The sequence below is a fragment of the Molossus molossus genome, unplaced genomic scaffold (genome assembly GCF_014108415.1).
Source record: "Molossus molossus isolate mMolMol1 unplaced genomic scaffold, mMolMol1.p scaffold_m16_p_8, whole genome shotgun sequence".
Lineage (NCBI taxonomy): Eukaryota > Metazoa > Chordata > Mammalia > Chiroptera > Molossidae > Molossus > Molossus molossus.
The window spans coordinates 15,175,445-15,199,010 of NW_023425402.1; the positions used below are offsets into that span (position 1 = coordinate 15,175,445).

Consider the following 23,566-nt stretch of genomic DNA (forward strand, 5'->3'; position numbering starts at 1 on the left):
GTGGCCCTGGTCCTGGAGGATCCTCTTACCCACCTACCACCTACCAACAGGACCCAGAAAAGGGGAAAGTGAATCAAGGAACTGCTTGGGGGGAGAAGAGAGCTCAGAGGAGGAGGAGGAGGAGGAGGAATCAGTCTGCAAAGCTCTGCAGACTCTACTAGAAACAAGAAACGGTGGGGACAGCAAAGGGCAAACAGCCTGCCAGCGCTCAGGGGCGGCCAGGGGCGGGAAGCAGACGCCTGGACACGGGTGTGGAGGGCCAGGGCTCCCTGCTGGCTGGCGGTGGGCGGGGCGGGGCCACACAGTGGAGACGGAGAGGGGGTCTTCCGTCTGGTGCAGCCTTCAGGTCAGATCTGAAGATTTGTGAAATGAGCCCCAAAGCCCCGGGGCTGCAGGCTCGCTGGGCTCCCCCGAAGCCTGTCTCTATACAGGTGGGCAGACAGCCTGGCAAGGCCCATTGTCTGTCTGCACAGCGTGGCCTGGACAGACCCCAGCCTGGCCTCTGGTCACTCCGGGCAGCCCAGACTCGGCTCCTCACTGCTCCGCATGCCTTCCTTTCCCCGGGGAGGGTCTCCCCTAAGCCCACCTCGCAGGGTCTTCTGGAAGGGCCCGAGCTGAGAGCCGAGTTGAAGTGCTTACAGACTGAAACCAGGTGCTGCCCACAGCAGGCAGCACGAAGGCCCCGGGAGAGCCCTGCCCAGGCAAGGCTGTAATAGAGGTGCCTGCTCTCAGCCACACCCTGCCCCTGGCACCTCCTCGTGGGCAGAACCCGGGTCCAGAGGGGAACTAGAACGAGGCTACCTGACAAGCATTTCCTGAGCAGGAACTGAGTGCCTAGCTCCGTGCTCGGTGCTGCCAAGAGGCTCAGTGGTGGAACCGCTGAAGGAAGACGGAGACACAGGGAGCCCCAGAGCCCCCCACTTCCTCTCTTTACAGCAGGGGCCAGCAGAAGGCAACGGATCGGGGCTGAGGCTTTAGGTTCAAATCCCAGCTCAGCCACTGAGCAGCTGTGTGACCTTGGGCATGTTGTCTCCTACGGCTCCAAAAGGAGAACTCGTGTCCTTTACACACGAAGTACTTCTGACACCAGATGTGTGGGGGCTTGTCCCATACCAACCAGTTCTCCAACTCTCCAGGCACCAGCTGGGTGTCCTACATTTCAGTTCAGTCCTGACACTGTCTACCTGAAGATGGTGTCAGATCCCACAGTTAAGGGCTCGGTCCCACAAGACTGTCCCCACTTCAGACACCGATCACAAGTCCCGGGTTGTGACCTGTACTTCTGACTGACCAGCTGTAAACAGGGGTTCCCACAATCTCCTCAGGTTTCATCATTTGCTTTGACAGCTCACAGAACTCAGGGACACACTCATTTGCATTTAGCAGTTTATTGTATAAGGATATGGGAAAGGGTACAGATAAAGAGCCAGATGGAGAAGTACACAAGGTGAGGTCCAGAAGGGACCACGGAGCTTCTGTCCCTGTGGAGTTGGGAGGTGCTACCCTCCCAGCGTATGATGGGGTCCCCGACCAGGAGCTCTCTGAACCTGGTACTTTAGTTTTCATGGTTTCATCACATAAGCATGATGGATATATATATTTTTTACTTCTTTGATTTTATGTCTTTTCTCTTACAATGAAGATATTGATTCCTGGTGACAATAGTGTTGTAACTTACATACTACAGTCGTCACCGTTATCCACGGGAATATGTTCCAAGACCCCAGTGGGTACCTGAAACCACAGATAGCACTGAGCCCTATATATTCTATGTTTTCCTATGTATAATAAAGTGTTTTTTATTGTTATTGTTACTTCTATTCTTTTTTTTATTAATTTATTTTTGTTACAGATATTTCTCCTTTTACCCCCAATGATACTCTCCGCCTGATCCCCGCCCCCCTCCTCCTTCCCAGAACTCTTGTCTGTGTCCATGGTTACACATACATGCATACAAGTTCTGTGGTTTATCTCTTCCCTCCCCCCCTACGACCCCTTTTCTGAGGTTTGTTGGTCTGTACCCTATTTCTTTGTCTCTGGGTCTATTTTGTTCATCAGTTTGTTGTGTTCATTATATTCCACAAATAAGTGAGATCATGTGATATTTGTCTTTCTCTGACTGGCTCGTTTCGCTTAGGATAATACTCTCCAGGTCCCTCCATGTCGTCTCAAAGGATAAGAGATCTCTCTTTCTTACAGCTGCATAGTACTCCATTGTGTATATGTACCACAGCTTTTTTATCCATTCGTCTACTGATGGACATTTGGGCTGTTTCCAGATCTTAGTTATTGTAAATAGTGCTGCTATGAACATAGGGGTACATATATTCTTTCTGATTGGTGTTTCATGCATAATAAAGTTTAATTTATAATTTAGGCCCAGTAAGAGATTAACAACAATAACTAAAAATAAAATAGAAAAATTCTACCAGCATACTATCATAAAAGTTACATAAATGGAGTCTCTCTTCTTTCTCTGGTAACCAAGTTGGCTACCCGGTGGCTAACAGGCAGGTCGTGTCTACACCAGCGATTGTCAACCTTTTCATCTCATTGCACACATCAACTAATTGCAAAAAGTCTGCAGCACACCAAAAAACATATTCTATTGTTTGTCGCCCCGACGAAAACAAAATAGGTATTATTTTGATTCATTCACACCAGACGGCTCTTGTTGTGTTGGCTGTTGTCACTTTTTTATTTGACAGTCTAAGGGAAAAGAGGTCAGTGCCCCTGACGAAATAGTCCGTCTAAGAAGAAAGACTGTTTTAACTGCATGTTTTAAACCTTCTTGCGGCTCACTGGTTGGACATCGCTGGTCCGCGGTCTAGAGACGCTGGACAGAGGATGATTTGGGCTCCGGGTTTAGCTTGTATTTCTGTGGCCTCCACTCCTTGTCCTTCATTCTGTATTAACTGCTTTTCATTGGAGGCTTATTTTTCCTTCCATCTTGTGTTCAGGCATGATAGACTATGAACTCAATCTCCAGATCCTCCTCCTTCCCTTGCAGGATGGAGGTGGGGGCTGAAGTTCTCGTCTCTGCATGTGGCTTGGCCTTTCTGGGGACAGCGCCCATCCTGAGCTGTCGAGGAGGCCTCCGAGAGGCGCCTCATTAGAACACAGGACACTCCTGTCACTCGGGAGACTCTGAGGGATGTAGGAGCTCTGTGTCAGGAGCCAGGGCAGAGACCAAATGCACACTTCTATTATGTCACCTCTGGACCTCACTTCCTTCATCTGTTACGTGGGAATAATGATACCATGTCCTCGAACTGTTTTAAGGATTAACGAAGTGGAAAGTTCTTAGTCCAGTGTTTGGCACATAATAAGAACTTAATCAACTGTCATTTATTTTATTTTATTTTATTATTATTATTTTTTTATCCTCACCTGAGGACATTTTTCCACTTTTTGTTCAGGTAGAGTGGGAGGGAGAGAGAGGAACAGAGAGAGAGAGAGAAACATCAATGTGAAAGGAACACATCGAGTGGTTGCCACCCACACAACCGACCAGGGCCAGGGACAAACTGCAACCGAGGTACGTGCCCTTAGCGGGAACCGAACCCGGGTCTCTCAGGACCGCAGGCTGACGCTCTAACCGCTGAGCCAAACTGGCCAGGGCTGTCATTTATATTCTTATAGATGAGGACATTGAGACCTAGAAAGGGAGTGGGGAGGACTCACCCAAGGTCCGCTTGGAACAAAGGCTCTGGGATTCCCTTCAGTTGCCTGAGCGCCTGCCCTGTACGTGACTGGCTGAGGGGCACCAGGGCGACCTCGACAGTCCCCGTCCTCAACAGCCCTATACTCTGTGCTGTAAAACTGTACTACAGGGCAGATCTCCCAGCTCAAAGTCACTCTTTCCCATGGAGAGACATGACAGGCAGGCCAGAGGCCTGACCGTGCCTAGGAGCATGTTACGGGTGGAGTTCCGTCTCCCAAAAAAGATATGTTGAAATCCTGACCTCCAGCACCTCAGCATGAGACTTTACTGGGAAATAGGGTCACTGGAGAAGTAGAGAGTCAAGACGAGGCCATGCTGGAACAGGGCAGTCCCTGAGCCGGCACAGCTGGTGTCTCGGTAAGAAGAGGGAGACACAGACCGGGTTGTGACGACAACACGCAGGGAGAACACTGTGTTGGCAGAAAAGTGACTTTTGGAAATGAGGAGGCTTGCAGGACAGAAAGTCAGGTTGGGGTGTCAGGGACAACCTCTTTTGGAAGCCTCGGGCTGATGGGGAGGGACCAAGACTTGTCCTCATCGGATATACAGGGTGAAGCAAACGAAGGTTTATGCTTGTGAATCCACGACACAGAGTTCATGCTTGTATTATTATTTATTAATTATTGTATTCGTTCCCATAGGAACAACTGTAAACTTGCCGAGGCCACCTGGGGCGGGGGTGCTGAGTCTCCCAGCCCTTCAGGCCCTCAGGCTGGTGGGTGGGGACCTGGCTGCCTTTGACAGCCGGCCTGTGGGGACAGCCGGCCTGTGGGGACCCGGAGGAAGGACCAGGGAAGAGAAAGGCAGTGGTTAAAATGTGCCCTGCCCTAGGAACCCCACTGCAATTGGAGAGTGCTGGGTGGGGGTGGGGAATCCTCCTCCCCTCCCCCCAGAACCTTCAACTGTCAAGCACCATACTAGCCACCAAAATGCTGGACTCCTCAGGTAGGCGCTCGTGGGGCTGGTCGCCTCCTGTACCTCGGCAGACCGGGGCCTCCCCCCAGGAAAGGGCTGTGTCCCCTTGAGGGCGACACTCCATCCGGCTGGATGCCCCCAGGAGCGGAGCTGAGCCTCTTCCTCAACAGTTTGGGGAAAGAGCAGACCACAGAGCCCTTTCGCTTCATCTCCATGAAGCTGGCGAGGAGAGGGACCGTCAGCCACGCTCAGCCGCCTGGGAAAGGCGTGCATGAGGGCAGGCCCAGCGACAGATATAAAGTCTGGGGACGGAGAGAAGCTCTCCCCAGCCTGGAAAAGCAGGCCCTGGGGCAAAGCCTGGACCCTACAGGGCCCCCGCGGGAGCAGGACCAGGCCTCAGGACGGGCAGGGGAGCGCAGCAGACAGCAGCGAGGGCAAGGAGCGGGCAGAGCCGAGCCGTTCTGTGGGGCGGGAGGTCAGTGGTCAGAGGACGGCCGACCCCAGCCAGCCCGGGAGGGCACCCTAGACCTAGCCTCCTGGCTTCTCAGGCCTTCACTCTGCCTGAGCCCCGGCAGTGGAGGCCGAGCCCCAGGAGAAGACCCCAACCCGGTCCTGGCTCTTCAGAAGTCCCCTGACTGAGTTCAGACAACACCTTCGTCCCCTCCCGGCTGTGGCTATTCAGCTGTCCTGTCTGACGGTGGACGGCCACAGCTCACACTCTGAGATGACTGGGGTCTGATGGCGGAGGCAGGACAAGAGCTGGGACAGAAAGCTTCCTACCCATCCATGCTCTGGCCATCTGCCTGTCTTTCCCACAGCCTGCCTTGTCTGTCTGTCTGCCTCGGCTTGTCCATGCCCCTACCGAGCCTGCGTGACAGGGCACTTGGGCCTGTCACCCTCTCTGGGGAGATTTTGTTGATAACTACAGTGGAGTGAGTGTGTGTGTGTGTGTGTGTGTGTGTGCTCGCTGCCAGCTGGCTGAGTGACAACCTCAGCCCCGGGCAGTAGACATACAGGATCCCAAGCAAGGTCTGCGATCAGGAAGGAGCTGGGATACGGCCAGGGAGGGGGTTCCGGGGGGATGAGGGAGACTGTTCATGGCCTCGTCTGCCCTCTGTTCTCTGGGCACCAGCACCTTCTGTGGCCCTTCCAGACCCCCAGGAAAGTGCTGCACATGTGGGTGCCCTTGGCCATTCCCCCAACCCGGGCTTCTCAACCTCAACGCCTGGCACCTGAGGCAGGATAACTGTCTGTTGTGGGGTGTCCTGTGCACTGCAGGATGCTTAGCAGCAGCTGTGGCCTCCACCCATGGGATGCCAGGGGCACCCCCACCCACTGCCCAGTTACAACAAACAAAAATGCCTGTGGGCATTCCCAGCATTCCCCGGGGCCACGAGTGTCCCAGTTGATAACCACTGACCTGACTTCTCTGGGCGGGCCCTGGGCTGCTCCTGGGTCAGAGGAACAGTCGTTCCTGCCCTGCCAGCCGCGCTGATGAGGACCAGGTGATGAAACGAACACATTCTGGATTCTTCTCCCTCTCAGGGGTGCTCTTCACCCTCCTCTCTGGACCCTCTTCAGAAGGGGCCTCCTGCTGATGCCCCCAGGCCCCCTTGCATGGCCTTTCCCCTGGCTTTAAGCACAGAAATAAGGCCCGCACCACCCAACACACACTCACACTTCACAGACACACACACTTCACAGACACACTTCACAGACACACTTCACAGACACACACACACTTCACAGACACACACACACTTCACACACACACTTCACACACACACTTCACAGACACACACATTTCACAGACACACACACTTCACAGACACACACACACTTCACAGACACACACACTTCACACACACACTTCACAGACACACACACTTCACAGACACACTTCACAGACACTCACACTTCACAGACACACTTCACAGACACACTTCACAGACACACTTCACAGACACACACACTTCACAGACACACTTCACAGACACACACATTTCACACACACACTTCACAGACACTCACACTTCACAGACACACTTCACAGACACTCACACTTCACAGACACACACATTTCACACACACACTTCACAGACACTCACACTTCACAGACACACTTCACAGACACACTTCACAGACACACTTCACAGACACACATACTTCACAGACACACACTTCACAGACACACACATTTCACAAACACACTTCACAGACACACACACTTCACAGACACACTTCACAGACACACATACTTCACAGACACACACTTCACAGACACACACATTTCACAAACACACTTCACAGACACACTCACACTTCACAGACACACACTTCACAGACACACACACTTCACATACACACACTTCACAGACACACACATTTCACAGACACTCACACTTCACAGACACACTCACACTTCACAGACACACTTCACAGACACTCACACTTCACAGACACACACATTTCACACACACACTTCACAGACACTCACACTTCACAGACACACTTCACAGACACACTTCACAGACACACACACTTCACAGACACACTTCACAGACACACACACACTTCACAGACACACACACTTCACAGACACACTTCACAGACACACTTCACAGACACACACACTTCACAGACACACACTTCACAGACACACACATTTCACAAACACACTTCACAGACACACACTTCACAGACACACTTCACAGACACACACATTTCACAAACACACACTTCACAGACACACTCACACTTCACAGACACACACTTCACAGACACACACACACACACACACACACACACGCCCTGTTCCTTCCCCCAGCCTGAGAGTGGGAAGGAGTTCCCTCACCATCTCTAAGAGGGCCAGAGGGGGTGGTTGGAAGAGAGGGTGGAGCAAAAGGGCAGGAGGAGGAACTCCTGGTACACTCTGCCCCCAGAGGAGTGGGGTGAGCTTAGAGCAGGTAGAAGGAGGTAGTCACTCCCCCAGAATATCTGTCATCACAAGCCACAGACTCTGGAAGAAGCAAAGGACAAGACCCCAAGTCTTTCTTCAGCAAACTCACCCTAATTCTTATGGCCAATAAACTTACCTTAGTCCCAAGGGGCCCCAGAGAGGCCCTTATGCCGTGGCCAGAACCTCCGTTCATTACCCGCACCACGGCTCTGGCTTCCCTGAGCGTGGCCTGTGGGCAGTGCTGGGTCGAGTCCGCAGGCCCCCCTTACCGGGCACCAGCTCTGGGGCTCTCCCTGATGGAATGGAGGGGTTAGCCACAGACCCACCCCTCCCTTCACCAGATTGCTGTGTGGGCCCTCTTCCTGAAGGAACTCAGACGCACAGCCTCCTCCTTTCCAGGAGCCATCGGGTAACAGCATTCAAGACATTTATTGAGTATCTACTATGTGCTTCAGAGAGCAGCAAACAAAACAGAAAAAAACTCCCTGTCCTCATGAGCTCTCACTCTAGTGAGGGAGGCAAATAGTAAACAGAATACATAGTCCATCGGGAATGACAGTGGGACAGGGAGTTAGGGAGGCAGGGCAGGAGGGAGAAAACAGATTTGCAAACATAGATGAAGAGTTACTACAGTGCAAGGCGAAACTTTCTTTCTTCCCCTCCCTCCCTCCCTCCCTCCCTCCCTCCCTCCCTCCCTCCCTCCCTCCCTCCCTCCCCCCTCCCTCCCTCCCTCCCTCCCTCCCTCCCTCCCTCCCTCCCTCCCTCCCTCCCTCCCTTCCTTCCTTCCTTCCTTCCTTCCTTCCTTCCTTCCTTCCTTCCTTCCTTCCTTCCTTCCTTCCTTCCTTCCTCTGAAAGACTCTCTGAGCCCCGGCCAGGCCGGGCACTGTATGAGACAGAAGGAACCCAGCGGTGGACCTGGGCCCACCTCCACCTGGAGAGCTCACAGCCGGGTCAGCTCACAGCAGGCAGATAGTGATGGATGTCATAACGAAGGAAAGTGTTGAAGCCCTGGCCAGACAGCTCAGTCGGTTAGAGCGTCATCCCAATACACCAAGGTTGTGGGTTTGATCCACAGTCAGGGCACATACAAGAATCAACCAATGATGGCCGGTGTGGCTCAGTGGTTGAGCATCGACCCATGCACCAAGAGGTTACTGGTTCGATTCCCGGTCAGGACACATGCCCAGGTTGTGGGCCAGATCCCCAGTGGAGGGCATACAGGAGGTGGCCAATCAATGTTCTCTCTCATCAATGTTTCTCTCTCTCTTCTTTCCTCTAAAATCAGTAAAGAAAATATATTAAATATTAAAAAATAAGAATCAACCAATGAATGCATAAATAAGAGAAACAACAAAGATCGATGTTTCTCTCCCCTCTCTGTTTCTCTGTCTCTGAGTGTGTGTGTCTCTATCTCTATCTCTCTCTAAAATCAATAAATAAAAATTTGGGGGGGAAAAGTGTTGGACACTCAAGTGGTCCCAAACTGCGGGGGCATGTCCAGGGAGGCTTCATGGAGGAGGTGGCATTGAACCAGGACTGGAGGCCTAGTAGGACTTTCCCATTGGACAAGGTGTATGCATAGGATCGGGGGGATGCCAAGCAGAGGTAGGAACAGCCTGACGCAGCTGAACGAAGGCAGCTAATGCCCAAAGGTACTGGGCCAGACAGAGGCAGCCTGGTTTGCATTTGGCATGACAACAAGGGTCAGTACTGGACCAGGGAAGTCCCAAGGAGACACTGATGTGAGATGGGAGAAGGGGTTTGCTTGGGGGGAAGAGTCAGGGGGTATCAGATTAGTTCAGTCACAGATGGCTGGTGGTCCCCTTGGCTGAGGAAAGGCGGCTGTGGCTCCTCCTGGCTGGGGAGAGTCACCTCCCTCAGGAGGCGGTGGGAGGGCAAAGGTCCTGAGCCTGGTCCGAGGTCTGCACTGGGAATCAGTCCCAGGCCCAACCTTCATTCTGTGACTGTGGGCAAGTTTCTTGACCTCTGGGCTCCTGCTTCCTCTTCTGGTAGGTGGAGGTCTGCCCAGTCCTGTCTCAGGGCCCGTGTGCAGGTGCTCAGGACTGTTCGCTCTGCTGTCATAGCTCCTCTTGTCTGTCCGTTGAAGAGTGACTGAGACCTCTGCTCTCGCCTCTGAGACACTCAGCCCTCTGGGCACAGTCTCGCCTCTGGACGGCTCCTCTCTGTAGCGGGCCCCCCTTCTTTTCCTCGTTCAGATTCCTCCCACATTGGCCCCAGCTGAGCTGTTTAATTTAATGTTTTTCCTTTATTGCTTTTTGAGAGAGAGGAAAGGAGAGGGGTAGAGAGATAGAAACATCGATGAGAGAGAACATCAATTGTCCATCTCCTGTATGCCCCCTCTGGGCATGTGCCCTGACCGGGAATCGAACTGGTGACCTCTTGGTGCATGGGTCAACGCTGAACCACTGAGCCACACCGGCTGGAGGAACTCTGTTCAATTTAGACCAAGTCCTTCTTCCCCTCCCCGTAAGCTCCTCCTTATTCCAGAGTCAGCTGAGATGTGGGGAGACAGACGGAGGGAAGACGGCCCCAGGGCCAGAGCGGGGAGGACTGGAGACTCCCAGTGGATCTCAGCTCTGTGGTGTCACCTCCTCTGGCTCCTCCTTCATGTTCTCCTGGCTCCACTGCAGGTGACAGAGGGGAGTCGGTCCCATTTACTACAGGTGGGGGTTGTCCTGCGGAAGGAATTACGCAGCTTGTAGTCCCTCTGCAGGAGGACCTGTGGACAGGGCATCTGGGTCCCCAGCTGCGCTGCCCTGGGATCTGTCAGCCAGCCTGACTCCTCTCGGAGGCTCAGCACCAGCCCCTGACCGAACTCTGCCTGTAAGCAGCCCCTTGCCCTCTGCCCTCCCGCCCTCCAGGCACCGTATGTCCACTCTCCTCAGAAGGCATGTCTGCTGCAAGGTCTGGGGGTTGTTTTTTAAAATATTTTTATTGATTTTTTTTTTTTTTAGGGAGAGGGAGAGAGAAACATCGACCGGCTGCCTCCTGCACGCCCCTACAAGGGATCGAGCCTGCAACCCGGGCACATGCCCTGACTGGGCATCGAACCAGCAACCTTTCCGTGCATAGACGACGCCAAATGAACCGAGCCACACCCGCCAGGCTGGGAGTCATTTTTTAAACAGCTTTATTGAAATATGATCCACATACCACACAGTTCACTCATGTAACGCCTTTTGCACATCTTGTACCACCATCGCCACACTCACTTTGAGAGCATTTCCAAGATCGGCCCAAAAAAACCCCACACCCTTTAGCCATTATGTTCCAACTCCATTCTCGTAAGTCCTTGGCAACCCCTCATCTACATCCTGTCTCTACACAGATTGACCTATTCAGGGCATTTTATTTAGTTGGAATCAAACAATATGTGGTCCTTTGGGGGTGTTTTCTTCACTTAGCATCATGTTTTCATCCATGTTGTAGCCTGTGTCAATACTTCACTTATTATTATTAATAGTTATTTTTAATCCTCACTTGAGGATATTTTTCTATTTATCTTCAGATAGAGAGGGAGGGAGAGAGAGAGAAACATCAACATGAGAGGGACACATCACCTGGTTGCCTCCTGCACGACCCCGACCAGGGCTGGGGACAGAAACCGAGGTACATGCCCTTGGCCAGAATCGAACCCGAGACTCATTGGTCTGTGGGCCGACGCTCTATCACTGAGCCAAATTGGGCTTAAATATGTTTTATTGATATTTTTAGAGAGAGAGGAAGGGAGAGAGAGAGAAACATGGATGAGAAACATCAATTGGCTGCCTCCTGCCCGCCCCCTTCTGGGGACAGAGCCTGCAACCTGGGCATGTGCCCTGACAGGGACTCAAACTGGGACCTCTCAGTGCATGGGACGATGCTCAGTCCACTGAGCCACACTGGCTGGGCTATGCCTCACTTATTTTTATTGCTGAAAAATATTCCAGTGGATGTATATTCCTCCTTTTACTTGTTCATTCAACTGATAGGCATTTGTGTTTCCCCCCACTTTTCGGCTATTGTAAACAATGCAGGCTATGAACATTGTGTACAGGATTTTGAATGGACATCTGTTTTCTTTTCTCTTGGTCATATATATACCTAGGGGTGGGATTGCTGGATCACATGGTCGTTCAATGTTTGACTGTCTGAGTACCAATTTCTCCGCCTCCTCACCAACGCTTGTTGTTATCAGCCTTTGACTACAGCCGTGCTCGTGCGTGCGAAGGGGTGTATCATTAGTGCGCACTTGTCTGCTGACTAAAGATGCTGAGCATTTCTTCACGTGATTATTGGGCGTTTATATATCTTCTTCGGAAAAATATTCAGATCTTTCGACCATTTTTAATGGGGTTATTTGTCTTTTTGTTACTAAGTAGAATCGATGTTCATCAATAAGGGAATGGTGGCTCACATAAGCCGCAACCGACTCAAGGCCGAAGGCTTGGGCCAACACCACAACGCCCAGAACTACAGGAACCAGAGCTTTGAGGAGCTGCGAATGCTCTGTCTGAGGAAGAGGGAACTCTTCGAGGACCCTGTATTTCCTGCCGAACCCGCTTCATTGGGCTTCAAGGATCTGGGCCCCAAATCCAAACATGTGCAGAACATCGGCTGGCAACGACCCAGTGTGGGCATCGGGAGGACGTCGTGGGCTCCTGGGGGGAGGGCGGAGTGTAGTGATGCCCCAGTCACTTTGATGATCTCCTGTCCCCTACAGCCCTAGCTCCACCTCCGTCAGGGCTGGGGACACTTCTGGACATGCTTAAGCAAAACCTCTAAGATAACCCCTGGGATAACCCCTGGGAAAGTCACTCACCAACCTTTGCTGTCATAACCTACAACTATGCCCAGCTGGCCCTATACCTTCCCCCCATCCATGTTATCCCCTAGAACTTGGAGGTGGGCATGATTCCCCAGGAAAGGTGGGAGGGGGACGGGTTGGGGTGTCCTGGGCTCCCTGAAACCTTTATTCTTTCACTGCAGGAAATCACAAGCAATCCTCACTTCATCGCCAATGGGGTCAGCCCCACGGACATCTGCCAGGGGGTGCTCGGTGAGTGGCAGCAGGAAAGCTGGCCTCCCCTGGAGGCGGGGATGAATTAGGGAAGAAGGTGGGGGCGGTGCCAAAGTGTCTTTTGAGGTTGGGGAACTGGGACACCTCAGGTTCAGACAACCTCTTCTGTCTCCCGGTCACCCCCGCTCTGAGGAGGTGGTAGTGAGACTGTCCGGTGGCTCGTCCTGCTGCTCCCTTAGTCTGGATTCGCCCCACCGGCTACAGTCTGGAGCTGGGGGCAATCGGGGGTGGTCTGGTAGTTATCGACTGCTACACAGTGAACTACCCCAATACCCAGTGACTTCAAGCAACAGCACACGTGCTATCATCTGACAGTTTGTGCGGGGCAGGAATTCCGAAGCAGTGTAGCTGTGTGGGTCTGGCTCAGGGTCTCTTCTGAGGTCCACTCAGCAGGCCAGTCAGGGCTGCGGGCACCTGAAGGTTCGCCGGGAGCTGGAGGACCCGCTTCCAAGACAGTGCGCGCACATGGTAGCTTCCCCCAGAGGTGACCTCCGCCACACAACAAATCCGCCCCGCTCACGGGGAGGGTAAGGAGGAGAGGAGAGACACAGAACTAGGCACATCTTAAAGCCACTGCCAGAACTTCCCCAGTCTCCAGGAAGTGAGGAGCCCCCCTCAATCCAGCCCCCTCTCCCACAGGTTCCCATGGACAGTCCCAAGAGATATCTTCCTCCCCAAACCTGGTCCTAATCCCCGGTTTCCTCCAAAACGCTCGTTGCATGTTCAGGGATAAGGCGGGGCGGGGGGGGGGGGTCCCTCTGGGGCGGAGTTCTGTCCAGTCTGGCAGAGGAAAGAGCAGGGCAGGGGCCAGGGAGACCTCAGGCCTCCAGGTGCCTCTGAGGCTCACTGGGCTGGAGCAACCCTGGGCTATCCAGCAGAAAACTGGCTTCTCCCTGGGTGCCCTTTGGACAATGGTGGGCTGAAGTGTCCTTAACCTTCCTTTCCCACCCTCCGCCTCCCTCCTGGGTACCTCCGGCAGCCAGCAGGCCATTGGTAATCACAGAAGCGTTCGCAGTGCCCCAGCCTCAACCTGGCCCAGGGTGCTCACGTGGGGCACCACCCGCCCCACAGCCCCAGCCTCCGAGGTCTGAGATCCCAGGAGACATGGCAATGGATGACCTCAGGCTGGGCATATCGCCCCTGTGCCCAGCGCCTGGCCCCAGAGACCCTGGGGTACAGACGGAGCCTCTTGAGTCCAATATTATGTGGGTGACATCAGGGAGAGACGTCGTGATCACTGCACCAGTGTAATCATGGGGCAGAGGTGGGGGCGTGGGGAAGGAGACTGGATTTGTTCAAGGGGTGGGAGATGACTGGCTCCCTCCCGAAGGAAGCAAGTCCCAGAGTGGGGAGCGACACCAAGGCCCCAAATTCCTCCTCCCCAAACCCCCAAACAAAAGCCCCTGGCTCTAATTTGTAAATCCCTCACCTGAAGAAAAGGTGCAGAAGCTCACCCCACGCCCCAGAGCCTGTCCCTTCTGCCCTGCTTCTCCCCGGGGGGCCTGCTGGGGGCGGGGCCACGGAGTCCGCTCCTGCTCCGCAACGGCTGGGATTTGGGGAGGGCTCAGCGGGAAGCTCCTGCCTGTCTTTCCAGGGGACTGCTGGCTGCTGGCTGCCATCGGCTCCCTGACCACGTGCCCCAGACTGCTGTACCGCGTGGTACCCAGGGGGCAGAGCTTCAAAAAGCAATATGCTGGCATCTTCCATTTTCAGGTGAAGGGCGACTGGAAAGCCAGAGCTGCTCTGTGGGGTGTGCGCGTGGCGTGGAAGTATGGAGGCAGGGAGAGGAAAAATTACTACGTGCTTTGAAGTTTCCCTTTTTCTTTCCTTTTTGAAAAATGACATTTATTGGGGTGGGTTTGCCTAATTATCAGAAATATTTGCTCACTAAAGAAATTGTGTAAGGTAATGTTCACCCCCCCAAAAAAATAATTGTTATTGGTTTGTGGGTCTCCTCCTCCTTTCTCTTCCTCTCTCTCTCTCTCTCTCTCTCTTCTTCCTCCCAGTAGATACACACACACACACACACACACACACACACACATACGAATGTGTGTGTATGTATGATATTGGGAGTTTCTGTCGCATAACTTTTGGAATCTCCTCTTTAAATTTAGCAACATGTGGATAAATTCCCCATGTCATAAAATATTTCTGAGAATCACAAGAGTTTTTAAGACCTCAGGAATCCTAAAATCCAACCAAGGTCAAAAGATGAATTGGGTCACCCTGGAGGACATGGCAGGACCTGGAGATGAGGATGGTGGTGAAGTTCATGCTTTTCCTTGTCTCACTATTCAGTCATTCTGGGGGAGTCAGCTCTTTGACACTGGCATGTCGCTGAACCTGGCCACTAGGAGGCGCTCGTGTAACAGAATTCTCATATAAGGAGTGTGTGTGTGTGTGTGTGTGTGTGTGTGTGTGTGTGCGCGCGCGCCGCAGCTTTAGTGTGCTTGTGCTTGGTGGAAAGGGTGGGGGGCAGACAGAAGCCAGATGCCTCATGGCCTTGCTGCCCACAGATTTGGCAATTTGGACAGTGGATGAATGTGGTGGTGGATGACCGGCTACCCACAAAGAATGGCAAGCTGTTGTTCGTGCACTCAGGTGAGGGCACTGAGTTCTGGAGTGCCCTGCTGGAGAAGGCGTATGCCAAGTGAGTGCCCTGAGCCAAGGAATTGGGCTTGTCTCCAAACCTGCCCCACCAGTTGGCAGCTATGAGGACAACTGGAACCAAGGGAAAAGGCGGGGGGGGGGGCATCCTTCCCTTCCCTCACTGTACCCTCTGATGTCCAAGCTCATTTCTCTGTCCCAGAGTCCAAACAGTGTCCTCTCTGTGCCCACAGGCTGAATGGGTCCTATGAAGCACTATCAGGGGGCAACACGGTGGAGGGCTTTGAGGACTTCACAGGGGGCGTGACCCATAGCTTCCAACTCCAGAGGCCCCCTAAGAACCTGCTGAGACTGCTTAGGAAGGCCCTAGCCCGATCCTCTCTCATGGGCTGCTCCATCGAAGTAAGCCATGCTTGGTCCTGCCTCCCCTTTGGACCTGTGAGCCTGTTTGCTTTCACTTAGAAGGTTCTTTCCCCAGATACCCGCATAGCTAGCTCCTTCTCATTCACATTTCATTTCAAATGCCCCTCCCTCAGGTTAGTCTTCCCTGCCCCCAATCTAATTTAGTTGTTCCTACCCCCATTTGCGCTCTACTTTGAAATTACAATATGAAATTCTTACTTATCTACACATTTATTCATAGCCTGTCTTCTCCAGATAGTTTTCACATTCTGTGAAGGCAGTGACCTTACTTGTCTCATTTATTGCCTGACCCTGGGACTTGGGATGACACTTGGTATGCAGTGGCTACTCAACAAATACTTGTTCAGATAAATAAAGGAAGCTAGAGTGCTATCGTGTGACCTGGCAATTGCATCCTTATGCATTTACCCCAGAAAAATGAAGACATGTCCACACAAAAGTTGGAACACAAATGTTTATAGCAGCTTTATTGGTAATAGCCAGAAACTGGAAAAAACTTAGATGTCTTTCAAAAGGTGAATAGTTGAACTGTGGTGCATACACCATGGAGCACTATTCAGCAATTAAAAAAAAAACTAGCCCTGGCCAGGTGGCTCAGCTTGTTAGAGTATTGTTCCTTTACACCAAAAGGTTGGAGGTTCGATTTCCAGTCAGGGCACATACTCAGTTTGCGGATAAAATGCAAGAGGCAACCAATCAATGTTTCTCTCTCCTCTCTCTCTCTCTCTCTCTCTCTCTCTCAAAACAAACTAACAAATTTTTGGATGAGGATTTAAAAAAAACAAAACTGTCCGGCCAGTGTGGCTCAGTGGTTGAGCATCGACCCATGCACCAAGATGTTGCCAGTTCAATTCCCAGTCAGGACACATGCCCAGGTTGTGGTCCAGATTCTCAGTGCGGGGCATGCAGGAGGCGGCCAGTTGATGTTTTCTCTCATTGATGTTTCTATCTCTCTCTCCCTCCCCCTTTCTCTCTCTAAAATCAATAAAGGAAAAAAAATTAATTATTAAAAAAAAAACTAATGACACATGCAATAATTTAGGTGAATCTCAAGAGAATTATGCTGAATGAAATAAGCCAATCCCCAAAGGTTCCATACTATATGATTCTATTTATATGACAGTCTTGAAATGAAAACGTGGAGAACACATCGGCGGTTGTCAGAGATTAGGGGGGAAGGTAGTAAGAAGGGGTCATGAAAGGACAAGAGGGGTGTTTGGGGTGATGAACATCTGTATCATGACTGGTGGTGGATACACGAAACTACACATGTGATGAAAGTATTTAGAATGCACACGTGCGTACTAGTAAGAGTGGGGGAATCTGTATAAAATCGATCAATTGCATCCACACCCACGTCCTGGTTTTGATATTGAGCCGTAGCTTTTCAAGATGTTACAAGTAGGGGAAGCTGGCTGTGGGTGCATGAAACCTCTTGGTATCAAGTTTAATCTTAAAGGAATAACCCCTGTCTTCAGTTCCCCAAGCCCTCTTCCCAGATCCGGAATCCCTTCCTGCCTCTCTGTTCTGTAGGTCACCAGCGAGAGTGAGTTGGAGACCATGACACAGAGCATGCTGGTGAGAGGACACGCCTACTCGGTGACCGGCCTGCAGGACGTGAGTCTGACCACTGCACCCTACCCTGAGGGACAGTGAAGGAACAGAGCTTCCCCCTGCCCCTGCGCCCTTGACCTTTACCCACTCCCCATCCAGATCTTGTTCCAAGGCAAGAAAGAAGCCCTGATTCGCGTTCGGAATCCCTGGGGCCGAGTGGAGTGGAATGGAGCCTGGAGTGACAAGTAGGTGCCCTTGACCAGTGTTCTCAGGTAAGGGGCAGAGCATACAGCAGGCCCATGAACAAGGCCATGCCACAGAGGGACCCATGGGTGCACCAAAATGCACCTCTGCATTCTCCATACAACTCAGGACCCCCAGTAGGCAGGCATTCAGGGGTGAGTGCATGTCCTGGGGAAAAGGGGGGTACTTCCTGCCCCCTCACTGCCTGTCTCTGCTCCAGTGCCAAGGAGTGGGAAGAGGTGTCCCCAGACACCCAGAAGACCCTGCTGCACAGGATGGAGGATGGGGAGTTCTGGTCAGTGTGGCCTGGTGGGCTCTTTTCTCCCCCGAGCCCCACCCCTTGTCTCCCCCCACCCTCCCACCTGTGTGGTGGATGTGGTGGCTCCTGGGAAAGGGGATCCCACGGGTGCGGGTGTGCCGCTGATGGGCTCTAGCACCCACCCCTCCGCCACAGGATGTCCTACGAAGATTTCCTGAATAATTTCACATCCTTGGAGATCTGCAGCCTGATGCCCGACGCCCTCCTGGGGGACTACAGGACCTATTGGCACACTACCTTCTACGAGGGCAGCTGGCGGAGGGGCAGCACGGCAGGGGGCTGCAGGACCCACCTTGGTGGGTGCAGGGAGCTGGGCGGGGCCACTGACTCCCCACACAGCCCTGCCTGGGACCCAGGGTCACAGGGGTCAGGGTCCACGACGAGGTCAGGGGCCCAGAAGATCCTACTGGCTCTGTTGAGGAGGCAGGATGTGGCTGGGGAGCCAGGGCACCCCAGGAAGGGCAGAGCCATCCTGACCTGCTCCCTCCACAGACACATTCTGGACCAACCCCCAGTTCAAAATCTGTCTGCCCGAGGAGGACGATGACCTGGAGGAGGACGAAGAGGTCATCTGCACGTGCATGATAGCCCTGATGCAGAAGAACTGGCGGCAGGCGCGGCCCCAGGGAGCCCAGCTGCACACCATCGGCTTTGTCATGTACACGGTGGGCACCCCCGCTGGTCCCCCGGCCCTCTTCCTTCCTCCCCGGGCCTCCTCTGCAGGCCTACTGCCCACCTGGGAGTGGGACCCTCTCCAACAGGATCCATAGCCCTGGCTCTTTTGGGGGGGGTGCACTATGCTTTTGAGGCAGGCCAGCAGTTTGCTTTGAACAGATTCTTAAACCTAAAACACTTAGGCAGCACATCCTTTGTGCCAGGCACCCTTCCAAAGGCCTGTGAATAGTAACACCTTTTATGAAGAGGAAGGAGGTTGAGATCCAGAGAGGTGAGGTCACTTGCCCAAGATCACACTTCCAAGCGTCAGCCGCAGAACCCGTGTCCTGATTCCCAGAGACTTCTGCACAGGCCCCCCCACCCCCCCCAAGTCTTCCCCAGCTGCTCCTTCAGGAGCACCAACTCCAGCGACCAAGAGAAATCCCTGATGAGTGTTTCCTAAACCACGCTTTGCAAAATCCTAGAAATGGCCATTTGTTCATTGACCTATACGTTCGACAAGTATTTATGGAACACCTACTGTATGCAGGCCCCAGCCCAGGCTCCAGTGGTTCAATAGTGAGAACAACACGCACAAGCCAGGTCCTCCTCCTAGGCCACGAGCCCACCAGTTTCACAGACACACGTCAGGTGGAGACATTTCCAAGGTCAGATGCATCCCTGCAGGAGAGCAAGCTGCTTTCCTTTTTACACATCTGTGGGTGCACAATGCTCAATTCCATAAACCTGTATCGGTTTGCTGCAGCATGTGAGTGTTCCGTGGAAATGTCCATGGTCAGGAAGATGCTCTCGAGATTTTCACACCTGCTCTTTCCATCTGTAGCAGTGTGAATTGGGCAAGTCACCTCACCTCTGGGGGCTTCTGTTCCTGGTTTGAACCTGCAGTGGTGAAAAAAATCTCCTCGCAAAACTTCGGGTAAACTGTACTTTGCTGGCCAAAGCTGAGGGAATATTAACGCTAGGATTTATCAGAGCCTATGCCCCACCCTGTCACCAGTGTCCCAGTGCCCTTAACATGCCCTTGCCAACACACTCGTGCGTGCGTACGCGCACACACACACACACACACACACACATACACACCTCACATGGCTTCCACAAGCCTGAGCCCCTTCACCATCCTGGGAATCTGACCCTCCTCTCTCTTCCCTTCCCAGGTTCCGAAGGAGGTACAGAAGATGCATATGGATGGGCAAAGGGTGGAATTCGGCCAAGGGCTGTGGGGGCCACTGGGTTAGGATTTCAGCCCCGTCAGGCCCTGGGTGGAAGTCAGGGAAAGCAGAGATCACGCCAGGGTCACCGCCAGTTGAGCGGTGTCCAGAACTGGCCAGTTGGTAGAGATGCCCCCACCCCTGCCCAGTCAGGCGTCCGCGTGGAGCCCCTGCCCCCCCGCCCTCCCAGGCCAGCCCTGCACCCACCTGCAGGGCACGTGCAGTTGCAGAACCTCCAGGACACCCACCTGCGGAAGGAGTTCTTCATGAAGTACCAAGACCACGGGTTCTCGGAAATCTTCACCAACTCGCGGGAGGTGAGCAGCCACCTCCAGCTGCCTCCTGGGGAATATATCATCGTCCCCTCCACCTTTGAGCCACACAGGGATGCCGACTTCCTGCTTCGGGTCTTCACAGAGAAGCACAGCGAAACCTGGTGAGGGGCAGGCCCCACCTGCTGCTCCAGGGCCTCCTGCTCCAGGGCCATGAGATGTCAGGCTCAGGGAGCCGTCTTCTGGTCCCCCCAACCCTGTCCCTGTTTTACTGAGGCATGAGGAGGGGAGTCCCAGTTAGTAGCAGAACCAGAACCAGAACCCAGGTGCCAGGAGCCTGTCCCATACTGCTCCGCATCTATGACCTGGCTCCCCTCCCAGCGCCCACCCCCACTGGAACCCCTGTCTCCCTGACCCCTGCTAACCCGAGCTTCACTCACCTTGCCCAGGGAACTGGATGAAACCATCTGTAAGGAGCTACTCCAGGAGGTGAGGGGGGCTTTGGGGGTGGGGGATTGGAGGAAGCCTCTGGGAGTGTGAAGGAACTTTCTGGACGGGGTCCCTTTCCCGTTCCTCTCCCTCCAGGAGAACGTCTCTGAGGATGACATGGACCCAGACTTCAAACGTCTGTTTGAGATTGTGGCAGGAGGAGGGGTGAGAGCTGAGGGCAGGGCGGGGGCTGAACGGAGGCGGTGCGGCAGGGCCGCGCAGGGTTTGACGGCCCCCTTCCCAGGGCAAGGAGATCGGCATGTTCGAGCTACAGAGGCTGCTCAACAAGGTGGTCTGCAGACGTGAGTCTCCCGGGCCCCTCCCCCCAACTGCCCCCCAGCACAGCCTGCCTGACCACTGTCTGTGTCTCCCGCCCCCACTCACTCCTCCTCTTCCTGCCCCTCCCCCCCACAGTCAAGAACTTCAGGACCAAGGGCTTCGGCCTGGACGTGTGCCGCTGCATGATCAACATCATGGATGTATCTTCCCCTCAGAGCTTCCCCGCCCCTGGCCCCGCTCCTCAGCCTGGGCCCCGCCTGGCCGCCTCTCTGGCCAGCCGAGCCCTCCTTCCTGATGGGGTAGCCCTGGGGGAGCAAGCGATGCCAGCCCTTCTGGCTGTTACCACACAAGACTCTCCTGGTCTTGCGCCTCCCCCCGTGAGTCCCTGCTCCCTGGCCCCAGGATGCTCCCGCAGCCCCTTCTCTGATATCCTTGACCAGCTCCCAGAAAGATGGCTCTGGCAAGCTGGGGCTGGGGGAGTTCCAGATCCTGTGGAAAAAAATCAAGAAATGGACGGTAAAGGGCATCGACAGGGCAGTTTGTGGGGGTGAGAAGGGAGGTCCTCCAGAAGGGCGAGGACTAGTAACACTGGAGCTGGAGCTGGGCCCCGGGCTAGACACACACACACACACACACACACACACACACACACCAGGCCAGAGTCTGCCGAAGTGCTGGAGTACGAGCTAGTCAGAATGTCTAACAAGCAGTGTGGCTCAGGTATCAGCCAGCCCACGGGACCATGCAGGGAGTCCTGGCAGGGTGCCAGAAGCACCCTTGGCGTGGCCAGGAATTCACCCCGCAGTCACCAAATGACAGGAACAGTGGGAGCTCGGGATGGGCCGGGGCAGGAGCCCCTGGGGTCTGGGGTAGCAGTGATGAGTCAACTGTACTGAAGCATGTCAGTATTTCAACCACCATGCCATGCACATGGCCCTGCCTCATGGCTGTGTCCCTGCAGGATATCTTCTGGGAATGCGACCAGGACAACTCAGGCACCTTGAACTCCTATGAGATGCGCTTGGCAATTGAGAAAGCAGGTGGCCAGGGGTCAGGAGAGGCCTTTGGGGCAGGGAGGAAGGAGGTAGAGGACAGAGGACTGGACTCTCCTCTGCACACCTCTCTCTCCCAGGCATCAAGGTGAATAACAAGGTGACGCAGGTGTTGGTGGCCAGGTATGCAAATGACGACATGATCATAGATTTCGACGGCTTCATCTGTTGTTTCCTGAGGCTGAAGGCCATGATCAGTGAGTCAGACACCTGCCCGCTCCCCCCAGGCCAGGACCACTGGCCTTCTCCCACATACCGACATGCGGGAAGCTGCTCCAAAGCCTTTCCCCTTACAGAGCACAGATGATCTGGGTTCAAATCCCAGCTCCACCCCTTGCTGGCTCTGTACCTGGAGCGAGTCATTTTATCTTCTGTGCCTTCATTGCCTTGCCTCTAAAATGGGATAATAATGATCCCGCCCTCACAGGATGAAGTACAGATGAAATGAGTTAGTATCTGTATGGAGAGCACTCATAACTGGGCCTGGCTCTAAGCAAGGCTCTGAGTTGTTATCATCACTCTCCTGCTGGGCAGGGAGGTTAGCTGGGGAAGCAGCTTCTTGCACCCTTTCTGATATCCTCGGGAGTTGGGAGTGGCCCTTGCAGATACTTCCACTGACAGCTCTCAACCCTCTCCCCTGCCCCCTCCCCCAAACAGCGTACTTTCTAACTATGGACCCCGAGAATACTGGCCATATTTGCTTGAACCTGAACCAGGTACACGGAGGGGATCCTCTGGTGCCCCCACCCATGGCTCCACCTACCCTCGGCTCTCCCCAGCTGTCCTGCCCCCTCCTCAGATCTGCTTCTTCTCCCCCCACAGTGGCTGCAGATGACCATGTGGGGATAGAGCGGCTGCAGGCACCTGCCTTCCACCACCAACCCGCCGGGGTTCTGGCCCAGGGGGCGGGTGCTCTTTGCAGCGCTCCGCTCTGCAGTCTGTGTTGATGAATGGGCTCCAGATAGCAGCACTTGGGTCCCGGATGCCATGCTGACTCCATCGGCGGACCTCCATGCCCAGCCTCCCAGCTCGGTGTTTCTGTTTTTCCCCAGCCAGACTTCTGGTGGCTGGATTCACCCCACAGCCTCTCTCCCTCTCAGTATGTTTTGTTGAAGACTAAGCGATACTTCCCCAGTGTCCCCTGGCTGAGGGGGTTCTCCACACTCTCTGTCCTGCCTACACCTGCTGCTGACCACGCCGCCTGGCACGGCCTCTCCCTTCTCTCTCTCTCACTCAGGGGCATTAATATAAAAAGCAACGTATGCCACTGGCTTCTGTGTCTCTGTGTCTCCATGCCAGGAAAAGACTGGCAGGGCCGAAAGTCACTTCCCCAGAACCACTTCCCCAGTAGCTCTCAGTCAGGGTGGTACCATCTGCATCCAGGGAGCATTTAAAATGCGTGGTGGTCACCTAAGCTAGCGAGTGCTGTTGGCATTTGTGGGCAATGCCAGGGATGCTTCAAGCACTGCGTTCCCTGTGAACTGCAGGGCACGGTTCCATGGAGCCAGTTCCGAGGGGAGGTCTGAGCCAGGGGCCCACCAGGCTTCTCCCGGGAGCTGAGCAAAGTTAGGGGCCCCCAGCCTCCTGCCGCAGTGAGAGACCCAGACTGCCGCCGCTCAAGGGCACTTCTCCGGTCCTCCCCACCTCTCCGCGGCTTCCAGCCTGGTCCCTCGGCTGGACTGGGGCCTGGGCATGAGAGCTTCTCAGCCTCTGGGATGGGGACAGCCTCCAATTCCCTTCGATTAGAGACCTGTCACCCAA

The 23,566-nt window shown here is 54.0% G+C and overlaps 1 protein-coding gene across 1 annotated transcript; it reads left to right on the forward strand.

Annotated features, from left to right (window-relative positions):
• The first annotated feature begins 12,003 nt into the window (after positions 1-12,003).
• CAPN11 (calpain 11) lies at positions 12,004-23,065 on the forward strand. Its single transcript, XM_036248824.1, has 21 exons — positions 12,004-12,231; positions 12,588-12,657; positions 14,273-14,391; positions 15,198-15,331; positions 15,522-15,690; positions 17,245-17,328; positions 17,425-17,510; positions 17,729-17,803; positions 17,963-18,123; positions 18,320-18,492; positions 19,660-19,671; positions 19,938-20,149; positions 20,435-20,474; positions 20,571-20,639; positions 20,719-20,776; positions 20,889-20,953; positions 21,201-21,269; positions 21,715-21,793; positions 21,886-22,002; positions 22,463-22,521; positions 22,628-23,065. Exons 1-21 carry the CDS (start codon positions 12,004-12,006, stop codon positions 22,652-22,654), a joined length of 2,106 nt encoding a protein of 701 aa, XP_036104717.1. The 3' UTR covers positions 22,655-23,065.
• Positions 23,066-23,566: the final 501 nt, after the last annotated feature.